The 22,500-nt window shown below is 48.9% G+C and overlaps 2 protein-coding genes across 9 annotated transcripts in view; both read left to right on the top strand.

The window, feature by feature from the left end:
* Nucleotides 1-7,871, top strand: part of srgap2 (SLIT-ROBO Rho GTPase activating protein 2) — a 126,167-nt gene extending 118,296 nt beyond the window's left edge. For 4 of the 7 annotated variants that reach the window (XM_031567839.2, XM_031567840.2, XM_031567836.2 and 1 more), the window contains 5 exons: nucleotides 617-815; nucleotides 1,469-1,537; nucleotides 1,886-2,038; nucleotides 2,333-2,669; nucleotides 4,885-7,871. In XM_031567839.2, the coding sequence (XP_031423699.1) occupies nucleotides 617-815; nucleotides 1,469-1,537; nucleotides 1,886-2,038; nucleotides 2,333-2,669; nucleotides 4,885-5,388 (1,262 nt within the window). In that variant the 3' untranslated portion in view covers nucleotides 5,389-7,871. The remainder of the gene's footprint in view (nucleotides 1-616; nucleotides 816-1,468; nucleotides 1,538-1,885; nucleotides 2,039-2,332; nucleotides 2,670-4,884) is intronic. The other 3 variants (XM_031567841.2, XM_031567844.2, XM_031567843.2) reach the window with 3 other exon arrangements.
* A 3,387-nt stretch (nucleotides 7,872-11,258) lies between these two features.
* Nucleotides 11,259-22,500, top strand: part of ikbke (inhibitor of nuclear factor kappa B kinase subunit epsilon) — a 22,247-nt gene continuing 11,005 nt past the window's right edge. For both annotated transcript variants that reach the window (XM_031567834.2, XM_031567835.2), the window contains exons 1-11: nucleotides 11,259-11,373; nucleotides 11,656-11,753; nucleotides 11,996-12,118; nucleotides 13,011-13,148; nucleotides 14,244-14,379; nucleotides 14,685-14,866; nucleotides 16,192-16,352; nucleotides 17,098-17,208; nucleotides 18,070-18,249; nucleotides 21,601-21,797; nucleotides 22,466-22,500. The exon at nucleotides 22,466-22,500 is cut by the window's right edge and continues 24 nt beyond it. In XM_031567834.2, the coding sequence (XP_031423694.1) occupies nucleotides 12,029-12,118; nucleotides 13,011-13,148; nucleotides 14,244-14,379; nucleotides 14,685-14,866; nucleotides 16,192-16,352; nucleotides 17,098-17,208; nucleotides 18,070-18,249; nucleotides 21,601-21,797; nucleotides 22,466-22,500 (1,230 nt within the window). In that variant the 5' untranslated portion in view covers nucleotides 11,259-11,373; nucleotides 11,656-11,753; nucleotides 11,996-12,028. The remainder of the gene's footprint in view (nucleotides 11,374-11,655; nucleotides 11,754-11,995; nucleotides 12,119-13,010; nucleotides 13,149-14,243; nucleotides 14,380-14,684; nucleotides 14,867-16,191; nucleotides 16,353-17,097; nucleotides 17,209-18,069; nucleotides 18,250-21,600; nucleotides 21,798-22,465) is intronic.

Below are 22,500 nucleotides of genomic sequence, written 5' to 3'. Positions count from 1 at the left end.
CTCTCACAGTGAATGACCTGCTGTGCTAACCAGCTGTGCTAACCAGCTGTGCTAACCTCCCAGAACAGTGAATGACCTGCTGTGCTAACCATCTGCGCTAACCAGCTGTGCTAACCTCCCAGAACAGTGAATTACCTGCTGTGCTAACCAGCTGCGCTAACCTCCCAGAACTCAGCCGACTCTCACAGTGAATGACCTGCTGTGCTAACCAGCTGTGCTAACCAGCTGCGCTAACCAACCAGAACTCAGCCGAATCTGGGCCGGATCTGGGCCAGTGTGTGTCTGCTTTCTGTGCTGCCTGGCTGCTTTGATACTAATTCTAACACCTGCTCTTTCTCCCCTCTTCTCCCTTTCTCTCTTTCTTTCTATTTCCCCTTACACTATCTCTTTATATCTCTTTCTCCGGCTTTGCTCTCTCCATCTCTCTCTCCCCTTTTTTATTTCTCGCTGTTGCTCTCTCCCTCTCTCTCTGTCCTTCTTTATTTCTTGCTGTTGCACTCTCTCTCTCTCTCTCTCTCTCTCTCTCTCTGTCCTTCTTCATATCTCACTGTTGCACTCTCTCTTGCTCTCCCTCTCCTCCTGTCTCTGCTTCTCTCCATCTTTGGTTCAACCCCAGGATCATTGGTTGTTTCAGAGTCGGACCCCATTGAGGCGATCGCGCGCTACGACTACTCTGGCCGCACCAATCGCGAGCTGTCGTTCAAGAAGGGGGCGTCTCTTCTGCTCTACCGCCGCGCCTCTGATGACTGGTGGGAGGGGCGTCACAATGGAGCCAGTGGACTGGTTCCGCACCAGTACATAGCCCTGCAGGACACGTAAGCTAAACTAGCACACATGCTAACAACACCACCAGTACATAGCACTGCAGGACACGTAAGAGAGACTAGCACACATGCTAACAACACCACCAGTACATAGCACTGCAGGACACGTAAGCTAAACTAGCACACATGCTAACAACACCACCAGTACATAGCACTGCAGGACACGTAAGCTAAACTAGCACACATGCTAACAACACCACCAGTACACAGCCCTGCAGGACACGTAAGCTAAACTAGCACACATGCTACGACACCACCGGTACATAGCACTGCAGTACACGTAAGCAAAACTAGCACACATGCTAACAACACCACCAGTACATAGCACTGCAGGACACGTAAGCTAAACTAGCATACATGCTAACAACACCACCAGTACATAGCACTGCAGGACACGTAAGTGAGATTAGCACACACTCTAACATCACCACCAGCAGGGACGTGCACAGGAGGGGGCTAAGGTTGCTCGGGGCAACTGCCCGTTTGCCCTCCTCGACTGAAGTTGCCCCTCCAAAGGAAATATATATTTTTTTTTAAATAGTATTACGGCTGCAGAACTTCATGTAATCGCGGAATATGTGCGCGGGGGGAGGGGGAGTGCCGGCAGCGGTTACAAAAATTAACGTGTTGCCCCTTTTTTCCAGGGCAGAGCAATGGCCCTTCACAATTCCTGTGCACGTCCCTGACCACCAGTACATAGCACTGCAGGACATGTAAGCAAGAATAACACACATGCTAACATCCTCACTGGTACATAGCACTGCAAGAGACATCAACTAAACTAGCACACATGCTAACATCATCGCTGGTACATAGCAGTGCAAGAGACATCAACTAAACTAGCACACATGCTAACATCACCAGTACATAGTGCTAGTGAAGACATGTATGTATGTTCTGCTAACAGTCGGGCTTGGGTTAATCTGAAACCTGATAGGTTTGTACGTTTTCTGTTGCTCTGTGAATGTGTGTTATCCTCTTCCTGATGTTGGTGTATATATATGTGTGTGTGTGTGTGTATAATCCTCTCACTGATGTGTGTGTCTGTGTGTGCACTCTAGGCCTGATGGCTTCACTGGTAGAGGCAGTCCCAAAGCTGACCTGGAGGGCTCCCATGAGTCTGGCCTGCAGGGAGAGAAAGTGTCCACTAGAGGCAGCGCTAGCTCACCCACAGGAGGCCATGTGGCTGACATCTACCTGGCCAACCTCAACAAGTGCGTCTGCATGTGTAACTCAGTAGTACACCCGTACACTCACCCGTAAAAATTGTGTGTGTGTGTGTGTGTGTGTGTGTGTGTGTGTGTGTGTGTGTGTGTGTGTGCGCGCCTTACAGTCACTCACTCATCAGTTACTATTCCATGTGACATCCCAAAACCTGTTGGAGATTTATTCATTAAAATATGTTTAGCACACTCCCACTAATCTAGCCCCCTTCCCATCTTTCTTTCTTTCTATCTTTCTATCTTTCTTTCTGTCTGTCTCTCTTTTTCTGTCTGTCTCTCTTGTAGGATGAGGAAGCAGTCCAGTGGGAGTATCAGAAGAGCCTTCCGGACCGCGGAGGGTCTGAGTGAGGTCTTACCCCCGCCCTTGTCTCCGGGAGCAACAGGGGGTAGTATGCGTGCCACCTCCATGCCCGTGGCGGGCCTGGCGAAGGAGGGCGGAGCCGACAAGCGCCCGGTGAGCGCCCACAGCGTGCTGAACTCCATCACACGCCACTCCTCCCTCAAGACCAAGGTGGAGAGCCCGCAGATCCGCAAGGCCACCACCGCGGGGCGCTCCAAGAGCTTCAGCAACCACCGGCCCTTTGACCCGGAGGTGTTCGCCCAGGTGGAGCATAGCTCCCAGGTGTGTATAACACTTACCACACACAAACACACACACACACACACACTAAAATATTAAACAGTACAATCGTATAGAAAAAAAAACAAAGAATCTTTGGGTTTCATGTTTAATCCACATGATATAACAGACCCACACACACAGACTAATGTATTAACCCACTAAAGGCAAAAGAGAAGGGCTGATTTCAAGCCTTGATTGAGGGGTTGATTGAAGGGCTGATTGAGGGGCTGATTTCAAGCCCTGATTGAGGGGTTGATTGAGGGGTTGATTGAAGGGTTGATTGAGGGGTTGATTGATTGAGGGGTTGATTGAGGGGCTGATTGAAGGGTTGATTGAGGGGCTGATTGTGGGGTTGATTGATTGAGGGGTTGATTGAAGGGTTGATTGAAGGGTTGATTGAGGGGTTGATTGAGGGGTTGATTGAAGGGCTGATTGTGGGGTTGATTGAAGGGTTGATTGAGGGGTTGATTGAGGGGCTGATTGTGGGGTTGATTGAGGGGTTGATTGAGGGGTTGATTGAAGGGCTGATTGAGGGGTTGATTGAAGGGCTGATTTCAAGCCCTGATTGAGGGGTTGATTGAAGGGTTGATTGAGGGGTTGATTGAAGGGTTGATTGAGGGGCTGATTGAAGGGTTGATTGAGGGGCTGATTGTGGGGTTGATTGATTGAGGGGTTGATTGAAGGGTTCATTGAGGGGTTGATTGAAGGGTTGATTGAGGGGTTGATTGAAGGGTTGATTGAAGGGCTGATTGTGGGGTTGATTGAGGGGTTGATTGAGGGGTTGATTGAGGGGTTGATTGAGGGGTTGATTGAAGGGCTGATTGAGGGGTTGATTGAAGGGCTGATTTCAAGCCCTGATTGAGGGGTTGATTGAAGGGTTAATTGTGGGGTTGATTGAGGGGCTGATTAAGGGGCTGATTGCAGAAAGGAGAAGAATACTCCATCTTCCCTGAGAACTATTTCCCTGCCAGACACACACACACACACACAAACACACAGAGGAGCCTCATCGACTTAGACTGGCCGAGCTTTAAGCTTCTTTCAAAGTGTAATCACCATCCTCAGAGAGAGAGAGAGAGAGAGAGAGAGATGCCTCACACAAAGTATATCCTGCAGAAGTGTGTTTACTGCCAGAGGGAGAAGACAGAAAGAGGAGCGTGAGGAGTAAACATCACTCTGCTGGGCTCCAGGGAATGCATTACTGTCCATCACTACTCGTTAGCATGGCTAGCATCGTTACTCTACATGCACACGGACGGTACAGGAGATAGGCACGTTCGTAGCTGGTGGCTTATGGGGGTTCCTGACTTGTGGTTACTGGGTTATGGAACTGAACAAGTAGGCAAGACATTAGTTAGCTCTGCGAAAGCGAAGTCAATGACTGACAAAATGTTGACTGACTATCAAGCTGACTACCAGTAGCAAGTTTGCAATTGTGAACATTTTTAACCCCGCCTAGTTGGCGATGCAATGGCCACTTGTCTCATGTTGTTGTAAATTGCAAAACCCTCAGTGAAAATGAACGGCAGGCGGTCGCTTTGTCTCTCTCCTGTGTTGTCTGTGTGATTGCATGGTTAGCCTTTAACGTCAGCTGCAGACTGCCCCTGTCCTATGACGGCCTTACAGCTCCAGTCTCTGTAGTATCTCCCTTCTGTGTGTGTGTGTGTGTGTGTGTGTGTGTGTGTGTGTGTGTGTGTGTGTGCTATAGTTTCACGGCTGGTTTGAGGCTGAGCATCAGTAGATGTCTCCTTCTTATGGAGGTGGTCTGTCTGTCACTGATGTTTAGGAAAGTCAGATAAGGGCGGCTGAGAGGAATGGAGAGTCCAGGAGGGCATTGTGCCACCTCAGGAGGGCATTGTGCCACCTCAGGAGGGCATTGTGCCACCTCAGGAGGGCATCGTGCCACCTCAGGAGGGCATCGTGCCACCTCAGGAGGGCATCGTGCCACCTCAGGAGGGCATCGTGCCACCTCAGGCCAAACAGGTGTCTAATGGATGCCATGTGCTCCTATTTTTCTCTCGTCACTCCTAACTCTGTTTCTCTTCACCTCCATTTTTTTTCCTCTCTTGTTCGCTCTACCTCTCTGTCTCTCTCTTCCCTACCTTCTTTATTACTCACTCTTTCTTTTTGTATCTCTCTCTCTCCCCCCTCTCTCTCTCTCTCTCCATCTCTCTCTCTCCCTCCATCCATCTCTCTCTCTCCATCTCTCTCTCAGGACATCGAGGCCACCATGAACACGGCTCTGAGCGAGCTTCGGGAGCTGGAGAGGCAGAGCTCGGTGAAGCACGCCCCCGACGTCGTCCTGGATACGCTGGAGCAGCTCAAGTCTGGGGGCGTGGTTGGAGGCGGGGTCTCTGAACCGTCCAGCCCCCTGCACTCCCGTCTGCTGCGGGAGGTGGACGCCCCCCAGCACCCGCTCCAGCGCAGCGCCAGCTCGGCGTCCGACATGCCCAGCACCTTCCGCCCGGGCAAAGGTGCCAACCCCAAGAGCCCGCTGCTGGCCTCCTGCTCCTCCCCGACCTCCTCTTCCTCCTCCATGGGCCTCTCCTCCTCCTCCTTCAGGGAGATCCGCCCCCCCGCCACGCGCCCCAAGCCAGTGGTGTTCCCCAAAACTGGAGGCTCGTCTGGGAGCAGCGGAGCCATGGGGTCCCCCACCACCTCCATCCCCCCTACCCCACCTCCTCCGCCCCCTCCTGCGGACAAGTCCTGTCCGGTGTGACCCCCCCACACCCCACACCCCTCTGACCTCTGACCCCTACCACTGTCTTTCTTTAACACCTTGTGTGTGGAGCAGGACTCTAACTCCCACTTATTTTTAGCCTTTTACTTCCAAATGCCCCCGATGGGCAAGATTTTTTAATGGCTTGATGATGATGATGATGATGATAATAACGATGATGATGATGATGATGATGATGATGATGATGATTTTGTCTTGGAATGGGATCTTAGCAGAGTTCAGCATCACGGCTGTGAGTGTTTGAGTGGCGTGTGTGTCGCGTTATTACCTCCGCAGCGCGTACACACAGCCGTGCCGTGCAGTAGACCCCTAACCGGACACTCCGTGCGATGGGGTGATCCCGAAAGGTCCCGATAACCTCTTCTTTTTTTTCCTTACTTAATTTACTGTTTTATAGTTATATTTGAAAGAATGGCCAACAGACACAACGGCTTCGCAAGGACATAAACTGTGAAAAAACTGGTGGACAAGAATAGGCTGACATCGCTGCTCACAACGGGAAACTGAATTAGCCATCATCCAGAGAGATAGATAGAGAGATAGAGAGAGAGAGAGAGAGAGAGAGAGAAAGAGAGGGAATGAGAAGGAGGGATGAAGGATCAGACTGGAAGGTTTCAGACTGAGCAGACAGATGTGAGATTTTTTATATATATATATATATAAAGGCTGTATGTAGGGATTGCGGTGGAACGGCGGATTGAATTTGTGTATTTTTCTGCGGCTTGCGTTGTTTTGGTGGCTTTTGATTGGCGGAGGACACCAGGCTGGCTTTTTATTGGCGGAGGACACCAGGAAGGCAGGACTCTCTCCTCACGTACCCCTCAAGGAAACCCTACCGGGTAGCAGCTAACGGGAGCGACTCCAGAACCAGATCCGCACCATGGTGTGAGTGTGTGTGTGTGAGTGTGTGTGTGTGTGGTTCTCTCCGCCCTGGACATCTCCTCGTAGAGCTCCTCATGAAGAGCCAAGCTGGCAGAGCGGTCGGTTCGGCTCCTCGGGCGTGACCCACTGGACCCGGACTTCACCCCACTGAGCTGCATAGCAAGCTTGCTCCGGATCGGGTTCTGCTGGGCTCGGCTGGGCTCGGCTGGGCTCGGCTGGGCTCAGAGCAGGGCCAGATCTATAGGTTCTGGAGTCCGCTGGTGTTTTGGACAGAACACCTACTGTAAGATAAGATAACGACAGGCACGTGTAGCACCTACTCTGCAATAAGAAATTCAGTTTTAATAAGACACAACACAGAGATGGACTAACACACACACACACACACACACACACACGCGCGCACGCACTAACACATTCACACACACACACACACCCTTTCTGTGTGTGACATAAGCTTTCTGAAACCAGTTTATCTCTGCATGAGTCTTCAAGGCAAGTTTTGCAGTTCCTCTCTGCTACAGCATCAGCTGGAAAACACACCCACACACCCACACACACACTTCCTCTCGGCTATAGCATCAATGGGAACGCATCATTCAGCTGCTAGTGGCCAGCAGGCCTGTAGATACCGGCTGCAGAGATATTTCCAAAACAGCAACTCTTCAACTCAAACATCTCTGTGTGATCCTGTGTCCTGTAATTAACTCTGTCACACACACACACACACACACACACTCACACACACTCTTCAAGTCAAACTCAAACATCTCTGTGTGATCCTGTGTCCTGTCACTAACTCTCAGTCATAGGCCATTTATGTACAGTGATTTCAAAAGAAAAGAATAGAAATGTTCTATGAAGTATAACTGGAAATCGACAGATGGGGAATAATGTCTTATGAAAGTCATATCAGTCGACGCCAAGCTCTCCTTATGTGGAGGCACAACATGGCTTCTGTCTTCTGGGGAAACAAAATGTCTGACTTCCTTCTTTACTCTACTTTAAAGATGATATCACAATAACTGTATGGTTGTACTGTGTGCGTGAGTGTGAGTGTATGTGTAGTATTTGTATGCGTGTGTGTGCATGCTCTTGTGGAACCTGTGTGGCACACTTCCATGTGTGCGTCAGTTTGCGCGTCTGTGTGTGTGTATCGTGACGCAGCACGAACAGGTCATTCATTGTATAATTCACAAAGGTAAGCTTGACTGTGCAGTACTGCACCACGCCACAAGAGGGAGCTGCACTGATTACCCCTCTCCTCACTCTGACTGGACTCTTCACTTTCTCAGAGACGAGTCTCGGCCTCTGACAGCACTGGGCCTTACACACACACACACACACACACCCACACACACATATATCACCCTGAATGCAGCTCCTACTCTTCCCTCACACACACCTGACTGTTCCACTCAATACCGATCAGACTCCTCTCTCTCATCCTCTCAGCCAGGGAGTCCAAGCAGTCGGTCTCTCTGCTCCTGAGCACACGCAGACACACAATAACACCAGAGTGAGATGGAGTCACAGACACAATAACACCAGAGTGAGATGGAGTCACAGACACAATAACACCAGAGTGAGATGGAGTCACAGCAGAGACACAATAACACCAGAGTGAGATGGAGTCACAGACACAATAACACCAGAGTGAGATGGAGTCACAGACACAATAACACCAGAGTGAGATGGAGTCACAGACACAATAACACCAGAGTGAGATGGAGTCACAGCAGAGACACAATAACACCAGAGTGAGATGGAGTCACAGACACAATAACACCAGAGTGAGATGGAGTCACAGCAGAGACACAATAACACCAGAGTGAGATGGAGTCACAGCAGAGACACAGAGGACGTCTGTCCCTAAGTAATACATCTAGAGTGGGACTGAGTAGAGACAGACACAGACACAGAGGACATCTGTCCCTAAGTGATAAAACCAGACTGAGTCAGAGACCGAGACAGAGAGGACGTCTGTCCCTAACTGATAAGTAATAAAACATCTCTTACTCTAATCTGATTTTAGTGCCTTCTGCGTGACCAAGGATGTGGGTTTGTCTTCTGCGTCACCAAGGGTTTGTCTTGTGTCCGGAGGTGTGTGAATGCACTCTGTACTTGTGTCCGGTTGTGGTTACAGACATGCAATGAAAGTGGAAAATCTCAGCGAACATAAACACGGCCAGATCTTCTCTCTGTCCCTCTAACTCCCTCAGTATTCATGTCTATGGCCTGAGTGAAGCAGTCTTTAACCCCCTCAGTAGTCATGTATCTGGCCTGAGTGAAGCAGTCTTTAACTCCCCTGAGTGAAGCAGTCTTTAACCCCCTCAGTAGTCATGTATCTGGCCTGAGTGAAGCAGTCTTTAACTCCCTCAGTATTCATGTCTCTGGCCTGAGTGAAGCTCTCTTTAACTCCCCTGAGTATTCATGTCTATGGAGTAAAGCTGCTCTTTAAGTCCCTCATTAGTCAAACAGTCTTTGCAGCAGAGAGGACGGAGAGGGATTGGCTCTTATTTTCATACACCTGTCTTCACCTGTAACCTGTTTCACCAATCACGCTACTCGGCTTCTAAACGAATGAAAAGGACATGAATGAAACGTTAATGTCTTTGATCGTCGTAACAGGTGGCGCCTGTGACTGTGATCTGGTGTGGGTGTTTGAAGATGAATATGTATGTCACAATGTGTTTTTGCTCAATACCTCATCTGGAAACTGGAAGCTGTTGAGTCCAGAGAAGAGAGAAGTGTGTGTGTGTGTTTGAGGGGGAAGATGTGACACCTATTCATCAGCATTTGATGTAAAATGTTCACACACACACGGCTGCAGTGTGTGTCCATCACACTGCAGCCGTGTGTGTGTGTTTCTGTCGATCAGGACTACGCTGTATAATTGAAGCCTGGTGTTGCTTTAGAGTCCCCCCCTCCTTCTCCGTCTTCGTCTCTGGGATGTCCCAGCGTCTGTCAACGTGCACTTGAAATCGCATCATGAGCTTGTGAACCAGCAGAGTGTGGATGAAATATTATCGTTGTTATTTTGTAATCATAACTCCTGTTAAATATGTATTTCATGACCATTGCAAACAAACACAACAAAAACAAAGAAAAACATTTAAAAAAATAAACTTAAATGACTGTATTGTCAGATATATTTATAGTTGTCCACTCAAAAGTCTGATGTTAGCAGATGACTCCTGTGTTATGATTCTTGTTTGTATATACAATGCTGTATATGACAGAGGTACACACTTATGCTTTTTGGTACAATATTGTACAGTATGGCAATAGTTGTTTACTCTCCAATAGACCATATATAATTCCATGTGTAGTTCTGGTAGAAAACTCTCTTTTTTAATAAACATTTGCTTGCTATAAACACTCATGGCTTGGTGTTGTTGACTCATTCTGTGGGGAGTACGGGGGACTTTGGATGAAATGCTTCTGAGGAATTATGACTTTCAGACACAGCATATAGGGTGACAGGAACTGGTGAAGTTGCTTGCACTAGTGGGTTCAGGCCTCGGCCTCAGCAAAACGCTTTTAGGCAATGTAAATAGTTAATTGTGCTATAGTTAATTAATAGTTAATGGCACTATCTAAATAAATGAATATGGACTGATTTGCCACTGAGCAGGCCCAGTCAAAAGGGTATTAAGCAGAGCACACACACAGACACACAGTAAAAAGAGTATTCAGCAGAGGCTTTCATCTAAAGTGGCCTACAGTCCATCAGCGCTATAGTTCATCTGCATGTGCTCTCTCTCATACTGACCCCATGACCTCAGTGTCATTAGCATAGTGATATACCGGTTCATCTAAATCAGTACAAAACACACACACACACACAGGGGGAGATGAAAGGAGGTAATACCCCGCGTTCTGGGGAAGTAGGTTTGGAGATTGAGGAGAACTGGAGACACACACAAACCCTGTGCTGGTATTTGAGAGAGGAAGCTGTCAGAGGTTTGGAGGAAGGCAGCCTGTACTGATGCAGAGAGAAGATGTTATGGGACTCAGTGGCCATGCCTTACATAGCATAAGAACAGGAACCATGAAAGGGGACTGTGTGGCTTCCTACAGATACTGCGGGGTCTGACCATGTTCCAATGCATGCCAGCCATGGTAACCTATGCTCTATGATACGGTCGCCTGACCAATAGCCATCGTGGAACCTGCCGACTGAACGGTGAATGTAAGCTACCTCTATGGAGTTTACATGTATGTGAATCTGACTCACTGCTAGGTTCAGAGGTCATCTCAAAGCCTGTTCCTCTTTCAGAACCTCCTGCAGACATACGCTCAGGGGGATGAATAAGCACAACTTAATGTAACACTATACAACAATTTGACACTTTTTGAGGTATGGTTTTATAGGCAACTAGTTATGGTACCATCCTCAAATTAATTTTTATAACATATGGTCATGTGAAGGACAGATAAACACCTCTGTCCTCCCCACTAGCCATCCAGGATATGCCCTATGTAGTTCTGTGTACCGGACTGGAACACCCTGCAAAAATGGAAGAAAAGCTTTCACACGCATGACATTGCCAGCTGCAAGGCTTTTGCATGCCTTTTAGGTAGTTAGCTTACTAGTTTTGGAACAGAACTCCGTATAGCTGCTTTAATGAAGACATTTCAATTTGTCCTCCTCTAATAGTCCTATTGGACATGTCACAATGAATGCCTTTGCATTTGACAACAAAGGACATTATATCGATCCTTACCGCTAGGGGCCGACGTGCATCCGCTACTAATAAAATAGAGGTATTGTTTTACATAACTATTCATTAGTCATATTGTGATAGTTAATAGTTTAACTATTCGGTGCGTAGACTATATTTAATTACTTACGTTCGTTTCATCATAATAAGCTCACATTTCATTCATGCGTTAACGAATACTGTTCTGAATAAAGACGCTGTGTCTTTAAAAACAAAAGAGTTCTACCTCTTAACGACCAAACGAGGAAGTCCCCCTTAGCAGATCGAAACTTCAGAATCTCCGAGGAAATTCCACCAGCATTGTCACTCAAAGATTGCTGTGTTGGCAACTCACACCATCACAATGAGGGGCAAGGTTATTACAACTAATTTTGTTCTCACCGCATTTTTTTTCTAACCGTCTGCCTGTATTCTGTTACATTTTGATAGATTCTACGATATTTCTTTTACTTGAGTTTTGTCAGTTTTGCTTAAACCATGACTTCAGTTAGTATAAGTGTTAACAAAGATTTTCTACCGGATCATTACCTTACCATTAGAATGGAGCATACCGTTGTTTTGAGTAAGAAGGTATGTCAACAATGTGACGGATGAAAGTTGTGTAACTTTGTCGCTACCTTGCGCTTACCTGTTCCAGGGAGGAAGCCACTGTTTCCTCTGACATTTACTGCAGCCAGGACGTCTAAGCCGTAACGTGCAACCCGAGTTGGCGTTTGTTGTGAATCGCTGCTGAAGGTATTTCGCTTCATATTACAGTTCTCTCTTCAATATTTGATATTTCCTGTTTATATCTATCGATCTGTGTGTGCCTGTCTCTATCTGTGTGTATGCGTGTGTGTGTGTGTGAGAGAGGGGGAGAGAGGAAGGGGGGCCATTGTTGGTGATTTGCATTTAAGAAATAACAAGCAGAGGCAAGTTGAGTGACATGCTTCTCTCTCTCTCTCTCTCTCTCTCTCTCTCTCTAAATGTCAATCCAGTACCGTGCTGAAGTGAGCCTCCATCGCTAGACAATGACAGCTAGCACAGCCAGCTACCTCTGGTCCCTGGACGACGTCCTGGGGCAAGGAGCCACCGCCAGCGTTCACAAAGCCCGAAACAAAGTAAGGGGGTTGCCCTCGCGCTGCAGTTTGTCTGAGTCTAGTACTGGCACTGCGGTGTCCCAGTAGAACTACGCAGGGATCAATAGTGACGGAGGGAACCCAATGAATCTCCTCCTGTCTCCTGTCGGCCGCGGAACTGATAGATCTGTCACCTGAATCGACAGCTTCAGGATAATAGTGATCAAGTCAGGTGAAGATGTGAGCCTGACGTGTCCATTTTGAGGGCATTCTCCCGCTTGTAATTCATGTCCATAGACACATGATGGGCTCATAGTGGTGTGTGTGTGTGCACAAAGAGGTGTGTGTGTCCAGTGTGTGTGTGTGTGTGTGAGTGTGTGTGTGCTCATAGTTGTGTGTGTGTCCAGTGTGTGTGTGTGTGTGCTCATAGTTGTGTGTGTGTGTGTGTGTGTGTGTGTGTGTTATCATAGTTGTGTGTGTGTGTCCAGTGTGTGTGTGTGTGTATGTGTGTGTGCACAAAGTGGTGTGTGTGTCCAGTGTGTGTGTGTGTGTGTGTGTGTGTTATCATAGTTGTGTGTGTGTGTGTGTGTGTGTGTGTGTGTGTGCACAAAGTGGTGTGTGTGTCCAGTGTGTGTGTGTGTGCTCATAGTTGTGTGTGTGTGTGTGTGTGTGTTTGTGTGTGTCCAGTGTGTGTGTGTGTGCTCATAGGGGTGTCTCAGTGGAAGCCATGCTATGATTGGAGCTTGCACTGTGATTGACAAAGTCCAAATGTAAATGTGAAATTAAAATGAGGTTTGCAGTTAATTGGCAGGTTACGGACTCAGTGAAAAACCAAGGCCTTTGCTGCACGAAAGGCAGAAACTCCCCATTGTCATCCGGTTCTGAGACGTTCTGATCCGGTTCCCTTGTGTCCTTCTACTTGTCCTGTGAGCAGAAGACCGGAGAGCTGGTGGCGGTGAAAGTGTTCAACATGCTGAGCTACAGCCGGCCCTACGAGGTGCAGATGCGCGAGTTCGAGATGCTGCGGCGACTCAACCACGTCAACATCGTCAAGCTCTTCGCCGTGGAGGAGGTGTGTGCAGGAACAGATGATGTGCGTGTGTGTGTGTGTGTGTGTGAGAGAGAGAGAGAATGTAGTAATGCTTGTGTGTGTGTGTGTGTGTGTGTGTGTGTGTGTGTGTGTGTGTGAGAAATAGAGAGAGAGAAGGTGAGAATACTTTAATGCCGCTGTGGGCATGCGCGTGTTTGTGTGTGTGTGTGTGTTTACGTGTGTGTGAAAGCTGATGCTAATCTCTGTGTGTGACGTGTGTCTGGTTTATCAGCAGAATCTTCTTTGTGTTGGAGGATCTGAGGAAGCTGTTTTGTTCTGTAATAATGTGCTTTGAAGAGAACTCTTTGAACATAAATCATTAACTCTGTTTGCGCTGTCCCGACAGTAACCCATTCGTCACAGTGAGGCATCTTTCTCTCATACGTCTCTTCCTGTTTCCTCTTGGAGAATAATTGGGTCATTGAACTAGTTAATCTTCACACATCTACATATCACCAGACTGTAATGTATATCGGTGTAGTCGTGAGGCGTTTGCCTTCCTCCTTGTTTTAAATGCAGAGGAGTAAACTAGTAAACTATCCCCAGACTGTTATGGTGTGAGTTATGGGCAATGCTGATTGGTTAAAGGCTAGCCCAATGGTTTGAGAATTAGCCCAAAGTCCACACCCATTAGGATGCAACGACTGGAAACAATCCCCAGCGGAGCATGGGAAGACCCTCTCTATTCTCACACACACACACACACACACACACACACAATCCCCTGCGGAGCGAGGCCAGACCCTCTGTATTCACGAAGGGCATTTGGGTCTGGTTACGGCAGGCTAGGGATGCTCCACCCTCCACTACACACACACACACACACACACACACACACACACACACACACACACACACAGGCTGGAGATGATCCTGCTCCACCCTCCACTACACACACACACACACACACACACACACACACAGGCTGGGGATGATCCTGCTCCACACACACACACACACACACACACACACACACAGGCTGGGGATGATCCTGCTCCACCCTCCACTACACACACAAGTTGTCCCACTCTCTTAAACACACACACACCTGCTTGTTCCTCGGTTCTCCCCTCCCAGATGCACATGAACCCGAAGCAGAAGGTTCTGGTGATGGAGTACTGTTCTGGAGGGAGTCTGCTGAACCTGCTCGAGGAACCCGAGAACGCCTTTGGGCTGCCGGAGGCCGAGTTCCTCGTCGTGCTGCAGTGTGTGGGTGAGTGGGGCGGGTGGGGTATTAGGGAGGGTGGAGGGGGGGGTGATGGAGCAGCAGCACTCAAAGGTGCTGAGAAGTGTATTGTGTGTGTGTGTGTGTGTGTGTGTGTGTGCACGCGTAATGTACACCTGTGCTCATTACATGTTCTTTTACACAGGGCTAATAGCACCTGTATGTACACGGTAACACTTAAAGCTCACAAATGTAAAACCCAACACACAGGGCGTCTCCGTGCGATTAGTCTGTGTTGGAATGAGCGATGGGGAAGAGGGGGGTCTGACTGCTCTCTCTCTCTTCCTGCCCAGTGCACGGGATGAACCATCTGCGGGAGAACGGGGTGGTCCACCGCGACATCAAGCCGGGCAACATCATGAGGCGGGTGGGGGAGGACGGGTGCTCCGTCTACAAACTCACCGACTTCGGGGCGGCGAGGGAACTGGAGGACGATGAGAAGTTCATGTCCATCTACGGCACAGAGGAGTACCTGGTGAGAGACACGGAGAGATGGGGAGGACAGGAGAGAGGAGAGGAGAGGAGAGGAGAGGAAAGGAAAGAAAGAGGGAGAGGGAGACGGCAAGAGGAGAGAGAGAGGAGAGGAGAGGAGGAGAGAGGAGAGAGGAGAGGAGAGGGGGAATAGATGTAGGCTGGCACAGACAGACAGACCTGGAGGAGAGGAGAGGTTGTGTTCTTACTGTGACCAGGGAACAGGACAGACATGGCTGCACTTCCTAACTCACTGCAACCAATACCAAAGTCTTAGTTTTGCCAAATATTCTGCCAAAATAATACAAATATTCACATAATTCCTTTATCTAAGTGATTTGGAGAGAATCCCGACTCTACTGGGAGGGAGGGAGGACTGCTGTAGACTGGCAGCATGATATGTAGCAGCCTGCCATGAGCTCCACAGCTCTGTGAACCCACATGGCTAATACCTAATGTTTACTCATTAATAATTAACTTGTTATATGTACTGTATATATTCTGTGTTACTTCCCTAACTTCTAGTCCCTCTTGTTCTGCATGCCCTTTGTACTGTTACTGCTTATTGTTTGTTTTGTTTATTTATTTTTATTTCAATTGTATAGTTTGTGTCAATATGCTTTGGCAATGTTGTATTGTATGGAAAGCCATTTTAATTGAGGTGAGAGAAGAGTGAGAAAAGTGGGAGAGGGAGAGAGAGAGAGAGAGAGAGAGAGAGAGAGAGAGAGTGACTGACTGAGAGGAGAGGAGGAGAGGGAGATGGAAGGGAGAGATATTTGCATTCAACTTCAGGAACTGTCAATTAGCAGACTGGATTGCACAGATGTTGATAGTGCAGAGGTGTAATAGTAAGCCTGTGTGTGTGTGTGTGTGTGTGTGTGTGTGTGTGTGTGTGTGTGTGTGTGTGTGTGTGTGTGTGTGTGTGTGTGTGTGTGTGTGTGTGTGTTGTACTGGAGAGTGCATTTAAAAGCCATGAGTTAAGAATAGTGAAGCTTCACTGCTGTCTGTAAACACCCCTCTGGGATCATGACATCACGAGCAGTCCCATATCTTCTCTCCCCTCTCACCTAATGCTGTGTGTGTGTGTGTGTGTGTGTGTGTTTCTTTACTGGTGCATGTACTGTACTAATGCACTTTAGTGTTTGGACGTGACTGCGCTTGTTAGGGAGGGCTGTTATGTGAGTGTGTGGAGACCTGTTTTTTTTATTAGATTAATTTGCATTGATGCGTGTGTGTGTGTTCTGGTGTGTGTGCGTGTGCTGATGTGTGTGTGTGTGCTGATGTGTGTGTGCGTGTGCTGATGTGTGTGTGCGTGTGATGGTTCTGCAGCACCCTGACATGTACGAGCGAGCGGTTCTCCGAAAGCCTCAGCAGAAGACCTACGGTGTGACGGTGGATCTGTGGAGCATCGGGGTGACGTTCTACCACGCAGCCTCCGGTTCCTTACCGTTCATTCCCTACGGAGGCCCGCGCAGGAACAAGCAGATCATGTACGTGTTCACGTGCTCTAGAACTAGAATAGATAACTCATGGCAGTCGTGTCTGGACTGAAGAACCTAGATCATGTCTAGATCATGTCAACATTCATTCCTAGATCATGTCTAGATCATGTCTAGATCATGTCAATATTCATTCCTAGATCATGTCTAGATCATTCCTAGATCATGTCTAGATCATTCCTAGATCATATATAGATCATTCCTAGATCATTCCTAGATCATTCCTAGATCATTTCTAGATCATTTCTAGATCATTCCTAGATCATTCCTAGATCATTCCTAGATCATTGCTAGATCATATGTAGATCATTCCTAGATCATGTCTAGATCATTCCTAGATCGTATGTAGATCACTCCTAGATCATTCATTGTAAAACTGAGAACCCAAGGTGATGGAAGTGTTCCTCTTTTGGAGAACTGAGATCAAGGGGTCATTTAAAGGTGAAGTTCAGTCATCAACCGGATCACTGATTGGCCCTTTGCCCGTCTGTACGGTTGATCATCTGTGTGTGTGCAGTGCACTGTACACACTTCTCTTTCTCCGACTGGAGGGAATTTGTGTGCGAGTCCAAAAAACCAACTAATTCTGGTTGGGTGCTACAGCCTCTAAACAGTCAAAGTTGAGAGCAGTGATTCGACGTACCTGAACATGTGCCCTTGATCTTGAGTTGTGTCGTGTGTCCACATTGACCGAGTGTGTTATTTCCTGCTTCCTGTTGTGGCCGTGCGGCGTCAGGTATAAGATCACCACGGAGAAGCCCACCAGAGCCATAGCGGGGCAGCAGCGGGTGGACGAGGGGCCCATCGAGTGGAGCTACCAGCTGCCCCGCCAGTGCCAGCTCTCAGAGTGAGTGGGGCTGAGTGTGTGTCCAGAGCAGGGTAGTAACTGTGTGTGTGTGTGTGTGTATGTGTGTGTGTGTGAGAGTGTGAGAGAGGGTTGTGTGTGTGTGTGTGTGTGTGTGTGTGTGTGTGTGTGTGTGTGTGTGTGTGTGTGTGTGAGAGTGAGAGAGGGTTGTGTGTGTCCAGAACAGGGTAGTAACTGCTGTGTGTGTGTGTGTGTGTGTGTGTGGTGTGTGTGTGTGTGTGTGTGGTGTGTGTGTGTGTGTGTGTGTGTGTGTGTGTGTGTTGTGTGTGTGTGTGTGTGTGTGTGTGTGTGTGTGTGTGTGTGTGTGTGTGTGTGTGTGTGTGTGTGTGTGTGTGTGTGAGAGAGGGTTGTGCTGTGCTGCGCTGATGAGTGTGTGAGGCCTTCTCACAATGCCGCAGGTAGTGGACCATAAGCACAGGCCCTCTGCTGGTCAGTCAGTGCATTACAGCACACTGCATCATTTGGGCATTGGTTTGATTTGGTTGTTCCCGGGAGGGTAGCAGTCCATTATTCATTAGTGTTACATGATGTTGTGTTTCAGTGCATTTGACTGTGATTGAGAAATGAAATGTTGACACTTTAATTAAATGACTGGCAGAGGTCTGCGTATGCATTAGAGATTAACTTATTGAATGTGATGCAAATGAAGTTTAACTCCAGGTATTGAATTCAAACGTCCTGGCTGAGTTCCATTTGAGAATAACTGAACACAGAATGATTGAATCCTGATGAAGTTGAGCTTCTCTGTGAGTTTGAGTGAGTTTAAATGTGTGTAATTGAGTTGAATTGAGCCGCGTTGACTTTAATTGAGTGTAATTGAGTGTGTATGCTTTGCCCTGGCAGGAGCCTGCAGGGGCAGCTGGTGCCCGTGCTGGCCGGCATCCTGGAGGCCAATCAGGAGAAGTGCTGGGGCTTTGACCAGTTCCTGGCCGCCACCACCGACATCCTCCACCGCGTCACCGTCCACCTCTTCTACCTGCAGCAGGCCACGGCACACACCATCTACATACACTTTTACAACACGTAAGGACACACACACACACACACACACACACACACACACACACACACACCATTTACATACACTTCTACAACACGTAAGGACACACACACACACACACACACCATCTACATACACTTCTACAACATGTAAGGACACACACACAGACACACACACACACACACACACCCACCCACACACCCACACACCCATCATCTACATACACTTCTACAACACGTAAGGACACACACACACCCACACACCATCTACATACACTTCTTCAACACGTAAGGACACACACACACTCACTCACACAGACACACACACACACACTCACACACCATCTACATACACTTCTACAACACGTAAGGACACAAACACACACACACACACACCATCTACATACACTTCTACAACACGTAAGGACACACACACACACATACCATCTACATACACTTCTACAACACGTAAGGACACACACACACACACCATCTACATACACTTCTACAACACGTAAGGATACAACACACACACACACACACACACACACACACACACCATCTACATACACTTCTACCACACGTAAGGACACACACACACACACACACCATCTACATACACTTCTTCAACACGTGAGGACACACACACACACACACACACACACATACACACACACACACACACACCATCTACATACACGTCTACAACACGTAAGGACACACACACACACACACACCATCTACATACACTTCTACAACACGTAAGGACACACACACACACACACACACACCATCTACATACACTTCTACAACAAGTAAGGATACACACACACACACACACCATCTAGATACATTTTTACAACACATAAGGATACACACACACACACACACACACACACATACACTTCTACAACACGTAAGGACACACACACACAAACACACACACACACCATCTACATACACTTCTACAACACGTAAGGACACACACACACACACACACACACACACACACACACACACACCATCTACATACACTTCTACAACACGTAAGGACACACACACACACACACACACACACACACCATCTACATACACTTCTACAACACGTAAGGACACACACACACACACACACACCATCTACATACACTTCTACAACACGTAAGGATACACACACACACACACACACACACACCATCTACATACACTTCTACCACACGTAAGGACACACACACACACACCATCTACATACACTTCTTCAACACGTGAGGACACACACACACACACACACACACATACACACACACACACACACCATCTACATACACGTCTACAACACGTAAGGACACACACACACACACACACCATCTACATACACTTCTACAACACGTAAGGACACACACACACACACACACAGCATCTACATACACTTCTACAACAAGTAAGGATACACACACACACACACACCATCTAGATACATTTTTACAACACATAAGGATACACACACACACACACACACACACACACATACACTTCTACAACACGTAAGGACACACACACACACACACACACCATCTACATACACTTTTACAACACATAAGGATACACACACACACACACACACGGATATCCCCCATTCTTTACGAGTCCAAATGCAGGTTTATAGGATCTGTCTGCTGACATTAGGACATGATAACCGTTTATGCATTTCATAGGGTTGTGCTCATGTCCTCTTGGGTGTTTATTTGCCTCATAAAGACAAAACACACACACACACACACACACACACACACACACACACACACACACACACACACATTACTACCGCTCATCCAGCTGCAGAATGTCGATGTTTTCTCTCCTTCTGCTCATAAACCTCCTCCTCTGCCTCTCCTCCTCCTCTCCTCTCTCCTCTCCTCTCCTCTCCTCTCCTCCTCCTCTCCACCCTTCTCCTCTCTTCTCTTCCTCCTCCCCTCTCTCCTCTCCTCCACCTCTGCCTCTCCTCCTCTCCTCCTCTCTCCTCTCCTCTCCTCTCCTCCTCCTCTACACCCTCTCTCCTCTCCTCTCCCTCCTCTCTCTCCTCTCCTCCTCTCTCCTTCTCTGCCTCTCCTCTCCTCTCCTCCTCCTCCCTCTCTCCTCTCCTCTCCTCCTCCTCCTCTCTCCTCTCCTCTCCTCCTCTCCTCCTTCTCTCTCCTCCTCTCCTCCCTCCCCTCTCTCATCTCCTCCTCCTCTCTCCTCTCTCATCTCCTCCTCTGCCTCTCCTCCTCCTGCTCTCCTCTCCTCTCTTCCTCTCCTCCTCCTCTCCACCTCTCTCCTCTCCTCCTCTGCCTCTCCTCCTCTGCCTCTCCTCCTCTCTCCTCTCCTCCTCTCCACCTCTCTCCTCTCCTCTCTTCCTCTCCTCCTCCTCTCCACGTCTCTCCTCTCCTCTCCTCCTCTGCCTCTCCTCCTCCTCTCCTCTCCTCTCTCCTCTCCTCCTCCTGTCCTCTCCTCCTCTCTCCTCTCCCCTCTCCTCTCTCCTCTCCTCCTCTGCCTCTCCTCCTCCCCTCTCTCCTCCTCTCCTCTCTCCTCTCCTCCTCCTCCTCCCCTCTCTCCTCTCCTCCTCCTCTCTCCTCTCCTCCTCCTCCTCCTCTCTCCTCTCTTCCTCTCCTCCTCCTCTCCTCTCCTCTCTCCTCCTCCTCTCCTCCTCTTCTCTGCCTCTCCTCCTCCTCCCCTCTCCTCTCTCCTCTCCTCTCCTCTCCTCCTCCTCCCCTCTCTCCTCTCCTCTCCTCCTCCTCTCCACCTCTCTCCTCTCCTCCTCTGCCTCTCCTCCTCCTCCCCTCTCTCCTCTCCTCCTCCTCTCTCCTCTCCTCCTCCTCTCCACCTCTCTCCTCTCCTCTCCTCCTCTGCCTCTCCTCCTCCTCCCCTCTCTCCTCTCCTCTCCTCCTCCTCCTCCCCTCTCTCCTCTCCTCCTCCTCCTCTCTCCTCTCCTCTCTCCTCTCCTCCTCCTCCTCCTCTCCTCTCCTCCTCCTCTCCTCCTCTTCTCTGCCTCTCCTCCTCCTCCCCTCTCCTCTCCTCTCCTCCTCTGCCTCTCCTCCTCCCCTCTCTCCTCTCCTCCACCTCTCTCCTCTCCTCTCCTCCTCTGCCTCTCCTCCTCCTCCCCTCTCTCCTCTCCTGTCATCCTCCTCTCCTCCTCCTCTCCACCTCTCTCCTCTCTTCCTCTGCCTCTCCCCTCCTCTCCTCTTCCTCCTCTCTCCTCTCCTCCTCCTCTCCACCTCTCTCCTCTCCTCTCCTCCTCTGCCTCTTCTCCTCTCCTCTCCTCCTCCTCTCCTCCTCTCCACCTCTCTCCTCTCTTCCTCTGCCTCTCCTCTCCTCTCCTCCTCTCCTCTCCTCCTCCTGCAGTGCCTCCGTGTTCTTTGAGGAGGTGCAGGCCCAGACTGGGGTGGATGTGGAGCTGCAGTGGTACCTCCACCAGGGCCACCCCTTGCTCCTGGAGCCGGGGATGAAGGTGGTGAACCTGCCCCCCACCACGCCCCAGCGGCCCCTCCTCCTCCTCAGCCGCCGCCCCGACAAGATCAAGGAGCACACGTACAGACAACGTGAGTGTGTGTGTGTGTGTGTGTGTGTGTGTGTGTGTGTGTTGGGGGGGGGGGGGGGGGAGTGTATTTAGCAAACACAGAATGTGAGGTTGTGTCCAGTGTGTGTGTATGTATTGTATGAGGTTGGGTCCAGTGTGTGTGTGTATTGGTGTATTGTGTGAGGTTGTGTCCAGTGTGTGTGTGTATTGTTTGAGGTTGTGTCCAGTGTGTGAGGTTGTGTGAGGTTGTGTCCAGAGTGTGTGTGTTGTGTGAGGTTGTGTTCAGTGTGTGTATATTGTGTGAGGTTGTGTCCAGTGTGTGTGTATTGTGTGAGGTTGTGTCCAGTGTGTGTGTATTGTGAGGTGGTGTCCAGTGTGTGTGTATTGTGTGAGGTTGTGTCCAGTTAGTGTGTTTTGTGTGAGGTTGTGCGTGTGTTATGTTAGGTTGTGTCCAGTGTGTGTGTGTGTGTTGTGTGAGGTTGTTCTGGTTATTGCAGAGGAGATCCAAGGGGAATATTCATGTGCCGTGTTCCATTCATTGACATTTGGCTATTTCCTCTCAAAATCAGCCTTTATGAAACGGTGCGTTTGAAACAGTGTGTGTGTGTTGATTGAGGTTTATCAAATGGTGTGTTGTTGGCGTGCGCTGCTCTTGTCTGGTCTCATGCCCCGTGTCGTTCTCTTCCGCAGCGGAGGCTCCAGTCATCCCCACCAGGTTTGATGTG

The sequence above is a fragment of the Clupea harengus genome, chromosome 5 (assembly GCF_900700415.2).
Source record: "Clupea harengus chromosome 5, Ch_v2.0.2, whole genome shotgun sequence".
Taxonomy (NCBI): Eukaryota; Metazoa; Chordata; class Actinopteri; order Clupeiformes; family Clupeidae; genus Clupea; species Clupea harengus.
Note: the sequence above shows the minus strand (reverse complement) of the source record. Positions and strands in the feature narration are given on the sequence as shown.